General features: G+C 36.1%; 1 protein-coding gene across 1 annotated transcript in view; it reads left to right on the forward strand.

The window, feature by feature from the left end:
• The window catches only part of DIAPH3 (diaphanous-related formin 3), a 740,013-nt gene that overhangs the window by 485,808 nt on the left and 237,112 nt on the right, over nucleotides 1-17,093 (forward strand). Inside the window, exon 24 of the mRNA XM_006882733.1 lies at nucleotides 12,347-12,482. Within this exon, the coding sequence (XP_006882795.1) occupies nucleotides 12,347-12,482 (136 nt within the window). The remainder of the gene's footprint in view (nucleotides 1-12,346; nucleotides 12,483-17,093) is intronic.

Consider the following 17,093-nt stretch of genomic DNA (forward strand, 5'->3'; position numbering starts at 1 on the left):
TTTGTTGATGGGCACTTAGGTTTTTTCCAACTCCTTGCTATGAAATTGTCTTTTTAACTAAATATAACACCATTCTACCATGTGGTATCCCTTTTTTCTGTTCAAATACTAACTTCTTGGTCTATGTACAAATTCCAAATGAACACAACTAAGTGTTCTGAGTCTCCTTATTGCCATTGTGAGCCATGAATTATTATGATCCTTACAGTCAAATACCTTTGTACAGTCTGCCTAGAGAAAGCTTTTGTTATTTTAATACAATAATAAGTGAAAATTGATTGATAAAAGAAGCAAATTATATCAACCTAATAATAAAGTTTATTAGTTCGTGTATTTGAAATGGACGTACTAAACCAGATACCTCCCTCTGAGGAGATAAGATATGTTATGTGTCAAGCTGCCAGAACAAGAGCAGTAAGAGTATAGCGACTGTTTTACAGGAGAAAGCTAGACAGTCTTCAACCAGAGGTACTACCACGACTCTATGCCAGTGGTTTGGGGGTTTTTCTTTTGTTTACTTTTATGTTGTTGTTGTTATGGGGTTTGGTTGTTGGTCTTTTATTCATTTTTTTTTAGGGAATTTGTACTAGGATACCTCAAAAGGAAAAAAGAAAAAAAAGAAAGAATGAAATGTCATGTTCTTTTGTACATCAGATTTGGCATTCTAACATATTTGTATATTCAAGACTTTGAACAGATTGAGCTATGAATAGCAAAATGAATCTAGAGCAGTATGTAAAATGTGAATGAACTGAGCAGTATAGTAACAGGAAAAGTTATATGTCAGTGCCCTGCCATAAACTTAATCTTCGTCTTAGAAATCAAGGACAGTGTGCACATTCAAAGCAACCAAATTTTTTAACAGAGTCAGAAACAACACTGGCTTGTTTAAAGATGGTGACCAACTGTACTGCTTTGAATGTCTCTCATTCTCCAACTCAGCTCAACTCATTGTTACTGAGTTAGAATCAACTCATAACTGACCCTCAGGCTTTTCAGAGTCTATAAAATGCACTGGTGGAATTCCTCATCTTTCTCCCATACAACATCTTTTGAACCTCCTGCCTTTGAGTTGGTAGTACAACTCCCTATCCATTAGGTCACAGATCTGGCAATAATCTCATTTCCTGTATCAGACTCTTCTGAGTCTTATATTTTAGATTTACAGTCCATAATTTTCCCCATTCAACTTATCATTCTACTTCACCCAAATTTATAAACTAGATCTGTTTTTACATGTTTCTGATTTTACTGATTAGAACTAGTTAAAAATTCTGCAGGCGGCACACACCACAGAGATTAATAGAGAAGGAATACAAGTTTACAATATTGACTTAAGTAGTTTTTTTATGTTTTGTTTAAAAATAACCAGGTTTATAATATATTATTTTAGAACATAAGGGAAGAGATTATCATTTGACATTATAACATATGTCTTAGGAAAATCTTTATTATTAGTAATTCATAGTTTCTATATTAGAGAACTTTAATAGGCTTAAGTATCATTTATTGGAGAGTTTTACAATATTTGAAGGAATTACAAACCAATTGAAAGCGTAGTTGAGTTATTTATTTCATCAGAGACTGATTTTACAACAACGATTCAAACTTGAAGCTGAAACTTTTTCTTCAGCACCATCAGTACATCATTTGGGACGTTTTTGTTTCATTCTCCATGGATAGTTTCCCATTTTAAGTTTCATATCATAAAAAGTTCAACTAATAAAACTTGGAATTGAATATTTTGATGATTAATTTTGCCATTGTAAAAGTGTAAAGTATCTATTTTTTTAACAAGTTTTGTTTGGCAATATAGAGAAATTGTTTCTATTAATTTTGAGTCATCCTTAATTTCTTTCTAAACATAATTATTATAAATACACATTTCTAAAATTGAGCTTACTTTGTACAAGGTAGTTAAAATTTTTTTATCATTATTTGCATGAATACATTATTATATTTGCTTACAAAAAAAATCATTTTGAAGCAGAACTGACAAGAGGAACTTATGCTTGTGAAGCTATTGGGTGAGTTTTACTGCCGATCCAAAGGCAGGCAGTTTCATTCGACCAACACTTGCAAGTAAGAAAGATAGAATTATCTCCTCTCATCTCATTTACAGCCTCCGAAAACCTACTAGAGAGTCAGCCATGAATTTGTTATGCCCAACAGCACATAACAACATTAATAAAAAATTGTTTTTTAATGTAGCAAAAGTATGTTTTAACTGAGGTTTTTTTTCTTTTGTTTTGTTTATTTAGTTAAAGCATATTTCCTATTATTTCCTGAAGACGAAGTCATCAGGAATTCAGTTATGGAGTCTGAAGGTGGCACAAACGGTGAAATACCGTAGTCAAGAGGCAGGTCTAATAATCCACTTCCAGAAGCCTTTAAAACTAGTACAATAAAACAACAAAACCCCCACCATTATGGAGGAGTTCTCCTCTTTTCACGGAGTCACCGTGAGTCAGGATCAAGTGGGCAGCAACAAAATGAGCAGTGGTCATTTAGTTTAGTTTTTTGCTTCTTTTCAAGATTAAACAAAGAATTTTTAGCAGAAACTTCTGAACCCTTCACTGGTGTTTACTTTGAACATCTTAGCCTGTGCTTCTTAGGACCTAGATCTCACCTCCCTAAAGGGTATACAGGTTTACCTTCATTTTCTCTAGAAGCGTTTTAGGAACTGGATATAAAAATTTAAGATTTAAGCCATAAAGATAGGATTTCTGAATTTGTTGAAATCTGTGTTAAAAAGAAGCAGCTGTGGTACCATATAACCTATCTGATTGCTAACTGAAAGTGCAATAGTTTGAACACACCAGCTGCTGTTTGGGAGAAGATGAGTAGTCTCCTTCTCGAACCAATTCCTGAAAAGGCAGTGGAAGGAATTGACCCGAAGGCAGTGAGCTTTTAGTTTTAGTATGCTGAAGAGATCCATGGCTCACATTGTTTTAGTATTCATTAATGAAAACATGACATGTCTGAACAAGAGGACTTGTAAGTTTTTAAACATTCTTTTTATCCCCTCTCTCTCCCCCACATAAAAATCTCTATTAGTTTTCTAATATACTAGATACTACAGGATATTGGAAAATGTTTGAGTGAGTTGGATGAAACTATTTAAATGGACTAAATCTCAGAACTAGAGATGATATACTACCAAAAAGTCGGAAATCTGAAGCACTCTATCTGTATTTAATGTCTTTTTTATTTCTTATGCTTTATCGTAACTTTATCTTGTAACATAAAATAAGACTAATAGATCTGTCAAATAAAGCATCTTTGAAGTATATAGTTTCTTAAGCCTTTAGGAGGAAGGTAAAATTCACATATTGATTTCCCTAATTGTTCTTTTGAGGGAAAATTAAAACAACTCTTAATTAGCTCATCAGAATATATTTTAAATTCATTTATCATAAAAATCTAATTTCAAAGTGCAAGCAGTATACTGGGGACAAAAACACAGAAATATATAAAATTAACTGGTTTTAATAAAAGTCTCATAAAGGAATATTAGATTTAGAAATATTAAAAACAATGTACTTATATGTTTGTAAATTAAAATTTTAGAAGTACTAAAATTTTAGTAGCCAAACTTGTAGCCAAGAGCTACATCCTGCCTTTCCTATTTAATTCACCCTTGTAATGCGCCTGCCAAATTATCCAGAGCATCCAGTGACCATATTTCCAAGTAGCTCAGTGGACAACCGTCTCAACATTTCTAAATTGATAGCATTTAAATTAATATAGGAATTATGAAAACTTGTCTTTCCACACGTTTAATAGAAACCTACATAATTTATGTAACCTAGACAGTGACTCCTCTATTTATTATCTATCTCTGTGGAAAGAATCTTTGGACAAGCACAGTACATATGTGTAGTCAAAACCAGACCAGGAAATGACTGTGAAATTGATCGTCAAGTACTCATGTACAACTTGAAATTGAAGCTGAGAAGAGTTAATATAAGTCCACAAGAACCAATATACAATATTAAATCCATCTGACCTGAATTTAAAAACTACTCCAAGAAGAGGCTTGAGACATTTTACACTGATAATCAAAAACGATGGACTATTGGATAACATCTAGAATAGAATCCATTAAGAAAGCAAAAGGTCATTAAAAAGACAAGGGATAAAGATGGATCCAAAATGGATGACAGAAGAGACTAAAAATTAAACAACAGAAGCAAAGACAACAAAGTAAAATTTACACACAGATTAATGAATCTGAGAAAGGCTGCTGCTGGTTGCTGAGGAGGGGTTCTGACTCCTGGTGATCCAAAGAACAACAGAGCAGAGCACTCCCCCACCCGTGCCATCTTCAAATGTTACGATGTTTGAGGCTGTTGTCACAGCCACTGTGTCAGCCCATATTGACAGTGCTCTATTTACTAAATATAATGTCCCTCCTTATGATGTATCTAAAGGACATTAGACAAACTCTTGGCATCCTCATTCATTTTTATAACTGTTATGCACTGAGTGAATATTCACAGAGCAAACTGACTTTCTTTTTAGCCATTCATACTGAATAGTTTTGTTTTGTGACATTAATTACAATCCTACATTGTGATAGGACTTATCCCTTTTTCTCCTTTGATTCTTGTTTCCAATCATCCCTCTATCCTATTCCTTCATGATTTCTGAACTTTCACCCTGGGCAAACACTACTCTTTTCATCTTGTATGCATTGATTTAACTGAGCTCCTGTGGTCTAGTGGTAAGTTATGGTGCCAACCCAGAGGGATGTGTTTCAAATCCATCACCTGCCCCACACGCAAAAGGTGGACTGTCTCCTCCTGTGCGATTACAGCCTCTAAAAACCCACTAGAGGATCAGTTATGAGTTGGTTCCAACTGCCTGGCACCTAACAACAAGATATTGCTTTAAGAAATTATTACCTACCTAGTGTTACTATTAACCTTATAAGATCAGAGCAAGGAAACATTACATGTTTCAGAATTGAGAAGGGTGTATACCAAGGATGTGTCCTATCTCCATACCTTTTCAATCTATATGCAGGACAGATTATGAGAAGAAATGTGGAATCAGGATCGGAAGAAGAATCATCAACAGTCTATGTTATGCAGATGACACAACCCTGCTTGCTGAAACTGAGCAGGACCTGGAACGCTTGCTGAAGAAGGTCAAGGACTACAGCCTTTAATATGGGTTGAGGCTCAGTATCAAGAAGACAAAGATTCTCACCACTGGGAGAATTGGCAGTATCAGGATGGATGATGAAGAGATTGAGATTGTTCACAACTTTAGTTTGCTTGGCTCCACAGTCAACACTCTTGGCACCAGTAGCCAGGAAATTAAAAGACGTATTGCAATTGGAAAGTCTCCTTTTAGATACTGCTCCAAAGTACTGAAGAGGATTAATGTCACTCTGGAGAATAAGGTGTGCCTAATACAGGCCATGGTCTTTGCAATCACTTGCAATGCATTAGAGAGCTGAACAATGACTAGGGAGAATTGATAGTGTTTGAGTTGTGGAGTTGGAGAAGAGTATTGAATTTGCCATGGGCTAAGAAAATGAACAGGTTTATCCTAGGGAGAATTAAACCAGGCTGCTCTGTGAGGCAAGGATTCTGAAGCTCCATCTGACACATTTTGGACATGTTGCAAAGAGGGACCAGTGCTTGGAGAGGGATATCATGCTTGGGAGGGTTGAGGGACAGTGCAGGAGAGGAAGACCCTCTATGAGGTGGATTGATTCAGTGGCTGGGGTAATAGGGGTAGGTGTGTCAGAACTATGAGATTGGCATAGGATAGAGCAGGGTTTAGGGCTATTATAAATAGGGTCATTTTGAGTCGCAGGCGACTTGATGGCACGTAACAACAACATAGGAATTCTAGTTATTTGATAGTTGATACAAAAAGTTAATTTACTTCCAAGATCAAAGAGTCACTTTGTATAATTTTAAGTAACATTCCGCATTTTTCTCCCACTCACTCTGGATCCCTCTATTGTCATCACTTGTAGAGTGGTCAGCTGGGGTAGCTGGTTACCATTCAGTTCTTCTTGTCTCAGGATAGTAGATGTTGAAGTTCATATGGTCCATCAAGTCTTCTGAATATTTCTAAGCATCTTTTATTGTCTTGGTTCTTCTTTGTTTTTAACAGGGAGAGAGTAATAGCACCAATACATGGCTGCATACAAGCTTCTAAGGTGCTGACTGGTTATTAATCACCAAAATAGGATAAAGAACATATTTTTATGGGCTATTTTCTTCCTAAACAGGATTATGGCTATTTTTCTTTCAAGAGAGATTTATTTCTTTTTCTGGAAGTCCATGAAATAGTTCATATTCTTCACCAACACTACAATTCAGAGTTACCAGTTTTTCTTTGGTCTTCTTAATTCGTTGTCCAACTGGTGCATGCCAACTTTTGTATATTAGCCCAATTTAAAATAGCGTAACATGCATCAGAAAAATGTTTGCTTCAAATTGACATCTTTGCTTTTTAATTCTTTAATGAAATCTTTCACTGTAGCTTTTCCAAGTGCAATGAAATAATTTTATTTCTTGACTGGTGCTTCCATGATGTTGAATTTGGATCCAAGTAGCATAAAATTTGTTATAAATTCTGCCTTTTCTTTGTTTATTATATTACTTATTATTGTAAAGGTATTGGTTATCTTTATATTGGTACAGAATCTGCATTGAAGGTTATAATCTTTGATCTTCATCAATCAGTACCTCACCTCTTCACTGTCAGAGGCAAGCTTGTGCCATCGGCAATGCAGGTTGCTAATAAATGTTCCTCAAATTCTGATACTGCTTTCTTCTTTATATAGACCGTCACCTTGTTAGGATTTTTGCTCATATATGTATTTAATACATGTAGTGAACAGATATAGCCCTGACACACACCTCATTTGAAGCAGGCCATTTTCTCTTGGTTCTATTTAAATGATGGTCTTTTGAGAAACTTCTTATTATTGATAGGTGTCATAAAGTCAAATTCATCTCTTTCCTATTTTGTGTCATTCTCCCAATTTCTGATACACTAAAGCCCTTTGCTGTAGTCACTGCGTCAACCTGTCTGATGATGGCATTCGTCTGTTTTGCCAACCTTTCACCTTTCTAAGCATAATGAATCGCCTTTCCAACGATATGGCTTTCCTAGCAATATGCCTAAAGTGTGTTTATCACCTTTGTCTCCAAGGATCGCTCTGGCTGCACCCTCACTAAGACATACCTGTTTGACTGTCCATGGAATACTCAGTGCTCTTCACCAGCACCATGTGTAAAGGCATTAGTTGTTTGCATTTGAGAAACATAGTTTTGTGAAAAAAGCAAGTTACACATGTCCATATGTTTTTATAATAATCTAAGATCATTCTGATAATGATAACAGCCAAAAATTACAGTGCCTTACTCTTTCAGACCCATCTAAATTTTATTCACAAATACAGACTCATTCATTTCCATTTACTAACTTTGAAGAAATGTAGCTTTCTCTGAAAATATTAGATAAAATAGTATGGCATCTATTGAAAGTTGTTATAGTAAAGTTCTTGTTATAACATTAGCTATAGAGAGAAAAAAGCTATTGGAGGTAAAGAATTGAAAACTCATATTTTTCTTTCTTCCAGAAAAAAACAATATTAACACATATAAAGAACCCTGGCGACATATAGTACATTGCATTTCAGGCTGTTAAGTGAAAGTTCAGTGATTCAAATCCCCTTAGTTTTCTGCAAGAGAAAGATGGAAGTTGTCCTCTTAAAAGTTTAACAGCCCTTGAAACTCAATGGAAGGGCATTTTGAGTTGCAATTATTCAACAGCAGTGAGTTTGGGTATTTTAGTGGTCATAGGGATTTAGTTGGTTGCTGTTTTGTTTTTTTTTTCTATGTGTGTATATATGTGTGTGAGTTGGAATGTGTAGTGACTTCTATTGGGTTTCAGATACTGAACATCTTTATAGTAAGGAGTTGCCCATCTTTTTTCTCCGAAGCATCTGTTGTTATTATGTCCCATCAAGTCAGAACCAACTCATAGCTGACTCTTCAGTGAGTTTTCAGGACCTATATATTGCCCCATCTTTCTCCCGTAACTGGCAGATTGAAATTGCCTGCCATTGGGTTGGCATTACAATTCTTTACCTACTAGGCCACCAGAACACCTTGTGGAGTGCCTAGTGGATTTGAACCATCAACCCTTTTGTTAGCAGCATGGTACATTAGACACTATACCACCGTGTCACTCTGAAGGACCGACATAGGCTCTCTCATGTAGAGCATCTAGTGAGTGGATGACTTTGACCTTTCTGTTAGCAACTGAATGTCTAACCATTGCATCACAAATAACACCATATTTTGATAGCATATCTCTAGATATGTTAATATGTATGTGCTTTTATTATACTTTGAGGTATATATGTGTGTGGGGGGGGAGTATCTTCTTTTACCATACAAAGCATTTGAGCACATACAATTTAGATCAATTGTTGATGACCCTGAGTTGAACAATCAGAAATTTCTCTGAAGCTTTGAAGCTTTCTATACTTTTCTTTGAACTGGTAAACCCACAGACCTTTCAAAGAGGAGCATGTACTAGGTTCCATGTCAGAAATTCTGCAAACATTCAGAGAATTTCTTTGAGTGATATATATATTCAGTGACAGTACCACTTTCTAGATATGTTTTGAAAAGGTGAAATCAGGACATCAAGATATGGGAAAATCTCCAATCAAGGACTTCTCCAAATTATTGAGGAGCAATGACGTTAGTTTGAGAACTAAAATCCACTTTCTTCAGGCCATGACAGTACTTATAGAAAGGCTTCAGGTCTTTGGTTCATTGGGTCCCTATGAGTTGTTCTTGACTCAAAGGAAATCAACAACAACAACATGATGCTAAAAGCTGAACAGTGAATTAGAATGGTAGAAGAATTGATACCTTTGCACTATGGTGTTGGAGAAGAGTACTGAATCAATATCCCATGAACTGATAGGAGAACAGTTATGTCTTGGAGAAGGTGTAGCCTGTGCTCCATGGAGACAAAGGTGATAACAATTCCTCTAACATGCTTTAGGCGTGTGCTGTTCACTGGAGAGGGATATCATGCTTGGGAAGGTGGAGAGACTGCAAAATACAGGAAGACCCTTCAACCTAGTTTCACACAGTGACTATAGCACTTATGGCGATGGCACAATATAGGACAGGATTCTGATTTGTTGTTCATAGTGTTCCTATGAATCATATTCAGCAACACCTAACAACAACAACCATTTATTTGCCAACTTACCACATAGAATAATGAAATCAATTTATAAAAAAATAACTATCTTGTAGCTAATTATCTTAACATTTGAGTCACCCTTAAAAAAATCCATTTTGGCTTTTTCTTTTGGATTGAATTAAATAGTAGGGAGTTATATTCTGAACAATGTTCTCTATTTTTGTATGTGTTTGGGGGTGTGTTGTTTTTGTTTTTGTTTTAATTTTAGTCTTCTTTTTCTACTTAAGCATTTAGAATAAAAAAAAAACACACCCAGAAATTAATGTTCGAACTGGGATATTAGTTTCAGACTTAATACCTATTTGTATGCTATCCTTTGGTGGTTTTAAAGCTAACATTTTTCTCCTAATAATAACTATTAAAGTCAGAGTAAGATATGTCTTAAATAAAATGAGCTTTTAAATGAAAATCAATAGTGCATTTCCATAAAAATATATAGCTTTAAGGACTACATCAGACCTTATTCCTAAACATAAATGTGATTTTCTGTTTTTTTAAGTCTTGAAAAGTAATTTTGAGGTTTTACTATTCATTTAAAGGGTGTGGCTATTATATCTGGTAATCAATAGTCTATTAAAAGCTACACTGAAATATATCCAGTCATTAAAGTGGAAAATTCACATCAGAAGAATGTAGACTTTAACAAATAAGATTTCTTAAATAAGCCTTCTAATACATTATTTATCTATTGCCGTTTTCTCTCATTTATTCCCCTCAAGCAAGAAATATAATTTTGGTTCCTTAATAGTTTCTCTCGTATGCAATAATCTATTCTTCTCATTCTATCTCCCTTATGTGTGCATATATCCACGAGGGCATATATGAATGAAATTGCAGACACACATGCAGCTACATATAATTGTCGTTGGCGGCTACTTAGATTTTTTTTTGTTAATAATTTTGTCTCATACCGTGTTAATTTTTATAGGAAGCATTATCTCACACCCAGCACTTAGTATATGATTAACATATGGTACTACAATATATAGTACCGTGGTAGAACACAGAGCTCTGGGGCATTGGCCATGAAGAGTTCCATTGCTGATCCCCAGCCCACCAGGGGCTCCGCAAGAGAAAGACGGGCCTTCTCCTCCTGTGCAATTTACATCCTCACAAACCCACTGGCCTATTCAGTGTTTTATTACAGTAAACAATAATTTTAATGGAGAATATGCTGTCTGTTTTGAAGATTGAAGTGCCTGTGTATTAAAATACTAGGTTTTGTGTATTAAAACATCTGCTCTCATGGGATTTACTGTCTCTGAAGTCTGGCTGGATTGTTAACTGTGAGTTGGCTCTGACTCGTCAGTACACAACAACAGTCCAGTTTGAGAACTAGGAAGGGTCTGAGATTTTTACCTGCAGGGAAACTGTCGCATTTAGCTTGCCATAGTTTAATAAATACTAGCAGAAGACAATACTATGGGGCCAGAGGCAGAGAAGGGTTTGTTACTAACAGCAATGCTAACCACTGTAGTATCAACATTTTTCAATTCCTGAGCCTAGCTTCCCAAAGGAAAATACAATGAGCCAAGTGATACCTGCCCTCATTGTGGACTGTACAGCTAGAGAGGAACCTGGACTGATGGGTGTAAGCCCTGTTTACCTTCGTCCCGGAGAAAGGCACTATTATACTGGAGGATACGCAAATCCATTTGCTTAAGATAGAGTCTGGTTTTTGTCTTCCAACTTTATGCATTATACAGATATCTTTGAAAAGAGTTTGGAACATTTTGCTTGATTAGTGCTTGTATCTGAGGAATTTTCGTTGTGTTCTCCATCTTGAATTCTCCATTTCGTTTCCAGGGTTTTTTTTAAGATAAAATCAAATCCTTTTGTCTTGGCTTTAACCTATACTTTTTGAGTCAATTATACCTCAGTGACCCTTAAGGGCAGTCTAGAACTACCTTCTCCAATACTGTTACATCCAAAAGCAGGCTGTTTGAATCCACCAGCTGGTCTGTGGAGAAAAACAGTCTTCTCCCGTGCAGTTCACAGCATCTAAAAGCCTATTTGGAAGGTTAGCTATGAGTCTGTTTCAGTTTGATGGCAAGTAATATCAGCAAGCTTTAGGGAAACCCACCACCACATCCTTCTACAGAAAAGAGGTTGGAATCAAACCACAGGAACATGACCATTGCATCACCAGAGCTTCTTTGTTGTTAGGTACCATCAAATCAAGTACAACATCTAGTGACCCTGTAAACAAGCGACCTGCACCCTCTCCTATCCTGTGCCATACTTTTATTCACTGACACACTTGAGCCCATTGCCATAGACACTGTATTATCCAGCTCATTGAGGGCCTTCCCCTCTTCAACTGAGACATCAGTGATCCAAGCATGATAGTCCTTTGGAAGGAATACCTACTCCTAACAACGTGCTCAAAGTACGTGAGATGTGAGATGAAGCTTCACCATTCTTGCCTGTAAGGAGTTCTCTGGTTTCACTTTCTCCCGTGCTCAGATGAGTCCCAATTAATGGGTCTTCAACTTCCTCACTGATACAATCTTTCATTACTATACTGACCTTCATTCTAACTCTCCAAACTTCCAGCCACCTTTGCATTAGAGGTCCCTTCTACATTTATGTTCTTCCCACGGATCATCACAGCTTCTTCTTGATTTGAGATTTAGTTTAAATGCCAAATCAACCAGTAAGGTTTTATCTCACAGTTGATTGTGAAGTAACCTTGGAGGTGTCACGTCACATTTTTCTGGTTTCTTCCATTTTCCTTCATGCCATGCAACTGTTGTCTGTTCTCTACCTTTTTTCTCTACCTTATAGAATGCAAACACTTCAGATCCTTAAAACAGTAGCATTTAGTGCTTCCTTAGCACTAAATGTAAACAAATTAGTTAATATTCCCTTTGGGATTATAGTACAGATTCTTTGGCCTCCAGAGCTCCCTCACACTTATCAGATACTTAATGATTTATGTGTGTATCTTTTAAGAGACTATTGCTAATGCAAAAGAAGTAACTATTATCTGAAAGATAGTTATTCATGATCATCCTTTAGTTGTCCTTTTTTATGGAACTATTATTGTTAAAATTATTTCTTTTCATTCCTGTATCTGCAATAGCAAGCAATGAAGGAGATTGCCAAAAAAAGAGAAGCTGAGGAAAAAGAAAAACGTGCGAGAATAGCCAAAGAGTTAGCAGAGAAAGAAAGACGTGAACGCCAAGAAAAGAAAAAGCGCTTATTGGAAATGAAGACTGGTAAGTGTTATCAGAGGTGCTCTTTATAGTTACCTGTAATTTTCTCTTCTCTTCATTAGCATTTTAATGTACTTTGTTGGAAAAGAAAGCCATTTTCATTCATGTGTATGGTTAAAGCCTAACTCAAATCTTTTTTTTTTCCTTTATGGTTTCCCTTTACCCATCTGTAGTTTTCCAACAAATAGTATACTGTTTTGCATGGATCATAGTTGATTTGATCTTGAGGTGTACTTTGTGGGCTTTAGTATATTCTCATATCTCTAAGAAATCAATCTGTAAGAAGTTATATTGGTTAATAGGAAGTGAATGCTGTTTTGTTGTTATGTGCCATTCAGCCAGAAAATGACTCAGAGCTGAGTTTATAAGTAGCTTTTCAGAGACTTGGGAAAAGGCTGCCCATTTTTCTCCTATGGACCATCTGGTGGATTCAAACCACCTTCCTTTGGATTACCAAAAAATTTTGTAGCACTAGGCCACTAAAGCTCCTTGGAAAGTGAACAGCTATAAGAAACAGACTCTAGAAAATGCTACAGGCATATATCTTCTCTTCAAGTGAGGGAGTAAATGTGGTAGGGGTGTTTATTAATCAAGAAGTTAAGGAGTGGAACAGAAGATTTCAAAGGGCAGCTTGGGAAGACAAAGCAAAGTATTATAATGAAATGTGCAAGGAGCTAGAGTTGAAAAATCAAAAGGGGTGAACTCACCCCGCATTTCTTAAACTGAAGGAACTGAAGAACAAATTTAAGCCTTAGCTTGTGATGCTTGAGGATGTTGAAGGCAGAATGATGAATGACCCAGGAAACATCAAATTAAGATGGAAGGAGTACACAGCGGCACTATAGTTAAAAAAAAATTGGTTGACCCAGAAGAATTTCTAAAACAACATATTATAAAGAACCTATGGTGATGAAGGAGGAAGTTCAAGCAGCTCTGAAGGAATTGGCATAAAACAAGTCCCCGAGAATTGATAGAATACCAATTAACATATTTCAACAAACATATGCTGTCCTGGGTGTGCTCACCAGGTTATGCCAAAAAATATGGAGGACAACTACCTGGCCAACTGACTGGGAAAAATGTGTATTTGTCCTCAGTCCAAAAAAAAGGTGACTCGAGAGTGTGGAAATTATTGAACAACATCACTAATATCACACTCAAGTAAAATTCTGCTAAAGATTATATAATAATGAATGGAACAGTACATCAGCAGAGAATTGCCAGATGTTCAGGCTGAGTTTAGAAGAGGCTGTGGCACTAGGAACATTTTAGCCAATGTTATATGGATCTTAGCTGAAAGCAGAAAGGACCAGAGGAATGCCTATTGTGTTTCATTGGCCATGTGAAGACTGTAGATCACAACAAATTATAGATAACCTTGAGAATAACAGGAATCCCAGAACACTTGATTGTGCTCATGCAAAACCTATACTAGGACCAGAAAGCAGTAGTTAGAACAGAGCAAGGAGACAAAGCATGGTTCAGGATCCGGACAGGTCTGCATCAAGAATGTATCTTATCTCCATACCTTTTCAATTTATATGGAGAATAGATTTTTGGGAGGCTGGACTCTATGACGAGGAATGTGACATCAGCGTTGGAGGAAGACTCACCAACAATCTATGTTATACAAATGGCACAACCTTGCTTGCTGAAACTGAAGAGAATGTGAGGCATTTGCTGCAGAAGGTCAAGAACTGTAGCATTCAATATAGATTAAAGCTCATTATGAATGGGGGAAAAAAGATTCTCACCACTAGGCCAAGCAGCAGCTTCATGATAGACAAGAGAAGAAATTGAGATTGTTTATTAGCTTCAGCTTGCTTGGTTCCACATTCAAGACTCTTGTTACCAGCAGTGATGAAATCTAAAGAAAAATTGCACTTGGAAATTCTGTTGTCAAGGACCCCTCTAGAGTACTGAAGAGCAGTATTGTCAGTCTGGAGATTAAGGTGTGCCTGATCCAGACCATGTCTTCACAGTTAATTGCTATGCATCTGAGAGCTTAAAAATAACTAAGGGTAATAGAAGAAGGATTGATGCCTTTGAGTTGTGGTGCTGGAGAAGAGTGTTGAACATACCACGGACTGCCAGGAGAACAAACAGGACTGTCCTGGAGAAAGTGAAACCAGAGTGCTCCCCTAGAGACAAGGATTTTGAGACTTCATCTCACATGGCCAGAACGGACCAGTCTTTGTAGAGGGACATCGTGCTTGGAAGGGTGGAAGGATAACACAGAAGGGAAAGACCCAGGTTGAGATGGATTGACTCAATGACTGGAGAAATAGGGTTAGGACTTATGGAGAGGATGAAAATGACTCAGGGGAGGACAGTTTTCAGAGCTAGTGTATGAGTTACCTAATGTCTATGCCTAATATCTATGAATGATGGTGACTTGATGGCATATAACAACAGCAACATCAATGAAACCCAGCATCTGGAATTCATTTTTAGTAAAACTGAGCAAATAATTTGAAGAAAAAACTGTGAGAAAATGTTTAATACCCTCCCCTCCATCATGTCAATATGTTTTAAAGTACTTTTGAGAGATGTTATTTTATTCTCCTCAAACTAATTCTTTGCTGTCTAGTTGAAACCAACTGATAGCTGTCCTTCCAATGAGTTTCTGAGCCTATAAATCACGATTTTGCAGAAGCATATGTACACGTTTCCAAAGCAAAATTATACCACTAACATAGATGCAAAAAGAATTTCATAAATTGCAGTTATATTTTCACTTCCTGAAAAGTCTGTATCTTCCACCTCCAAGCCACTAAGGATTGCGGAAAGCTTTAATTAAAATCCATCAGCATCACTGCTAAATTACCATGGTTTACAATTCCGGCTGTAAATTCCCCCCAGCTTTCCCCAGGGACACACAGAGTTGCCTACTTTGCCTTCTTTACTTTCACTTTTACAGACATTTTTTATGTTTAATAAAGCAAACTGAGTACCTTAATGTATCTCACTGTTTCTTCTAGGGAAGAAAAATTATCAAGCACAGTTTTGTGTTTACAAGAGAACATTTGAAATTCAGAAAAGATTTTATAAAAAAAATTTAAGTTTCACGATAAGCAAAGTCCATAGTCTATAAGCATATGTGGGTATTTGAAATATACTTTGTTGTTGTTGTGTGTACTGAAGAGTTAGAGTTTTGACCCTCCAGTGGGTTATGATCAGAGGCAGTAAATCACATGGGAGGATATTGCCTATATTTCTCCTGTGCAGCATCTGGTGGATTTGAACAGTGTACTTTTATGAATTGGTTCTAGAAATAGGGATATCCAATGGGGATCTGAAAAGACAGGGCAATGCTGGGCATACTTAATGATGATTAATTTAATAAAGTACGAATGGGAATGATGATATGAAACACAATGTGAGAAGGATAGTGTGAAATGCAATGTATGCACACTTTATAAGCAAACCAAAATAAAATAAAAATTTAAAAAGGAAAAAAATTATTACTACCTAGTTAATGGAACAGTACATTTGAAAATTTGGGTGGATTAGCTAAAGAGTCATGCATAGGTGATTTGTTTGAGGCATAGGAGCAGTATCATTTTTTACTTTCTGACTCAGTACCTAAAATAGTACCTTTCAACAATCTCTATTATGTGCATTTGAAAAGTTGAAAATCTGATACAATGCAAAAATTATAATAAAACCTCATTTTTAATGTTTCTAATGATGACTAAATTTAGTATTTCCTTTGCCCTGAATAATACTTTTAGAATAGTACATTTATTTTCCAATTATAAAAGTTATTATATTGTTATTGGACAATATGAAGAAGAATGTGGAATCAAGGTTTGAAGATTAGTCACTAGCTTGCATCATCCAGATGATAAAACTTTGCTTGCAGAAAGTGGAGACTTGATCCACTTTACTGCAGAAGGTCAAAGACTACAGCCTTCAACAGGCAACAGTATGATCAATGGAGTAAAGATTAAAGTTGTGAACAGCTTCATTTTACTTGGCTCCACAGTCAACATCCATGGTAGCAGCAGTCAAGAAAGCAAAAGACATGTTGAATTAGGGAAATCTCCTATGAAGGATCTCTCCATCCTTTCCTGGTAGAAAGTATTGACTATCTTACGGACTGCCAACAGAACAAACTATTCTGTCTTGTCGAAAGTACTCCCAGGGTCTTCTTGAAAGGCAAGAATGGTGAAACTTCATCTCACATACTTTGGACATGCTGTCAGGGGCCAATCTTAAGAAAAAGATTTCATGCTGGAAAAGTTAGAGGATTAACAAAAGAAAGGATGATATTCAAGGAGATTAATCGACATAGTGACTAATAATCAGCTCAGGCATGGCAGAGATTGTGAAAAATGGCACAAAATAGATCAGGATTCTCTGTTGTTAGTAAGAGAGTTATCAGTTGGAGTTACCTTAAGTGCACTAAATCATAACAAGAAGTTACAGGAAACATAAGTAGTAAATTAAAAGATTCCTAATTTCCCTATATGTTGACTTATTGTTAACATTTTGATACATTTTTCTACTCAATTTTTATTGTCTACTTTTTCTTAGTAGCTATTATTCTAATAAATATGCAGTTTACTGCTTTCCCTGGTTTATATTTTTGAAGATCAGTTGACTTTTTAA

This window comes from Elephantulus edwardii, unplaced genomic scaffold (assembly GCF_000299155.1).
Source record: "Elephantulus edwardii isolate Elephantulus edwardi_28Jun2011 unplaced genomic scaffold, EleEdw1.0 scaffold00023, whole genome shotgun sequence".
NCBI lineage: Eukaryota > Metazoa > Chordata > Mammalia > Macroscelidea > Macroscelididae > Elephantulus > Elephantulus edwardii.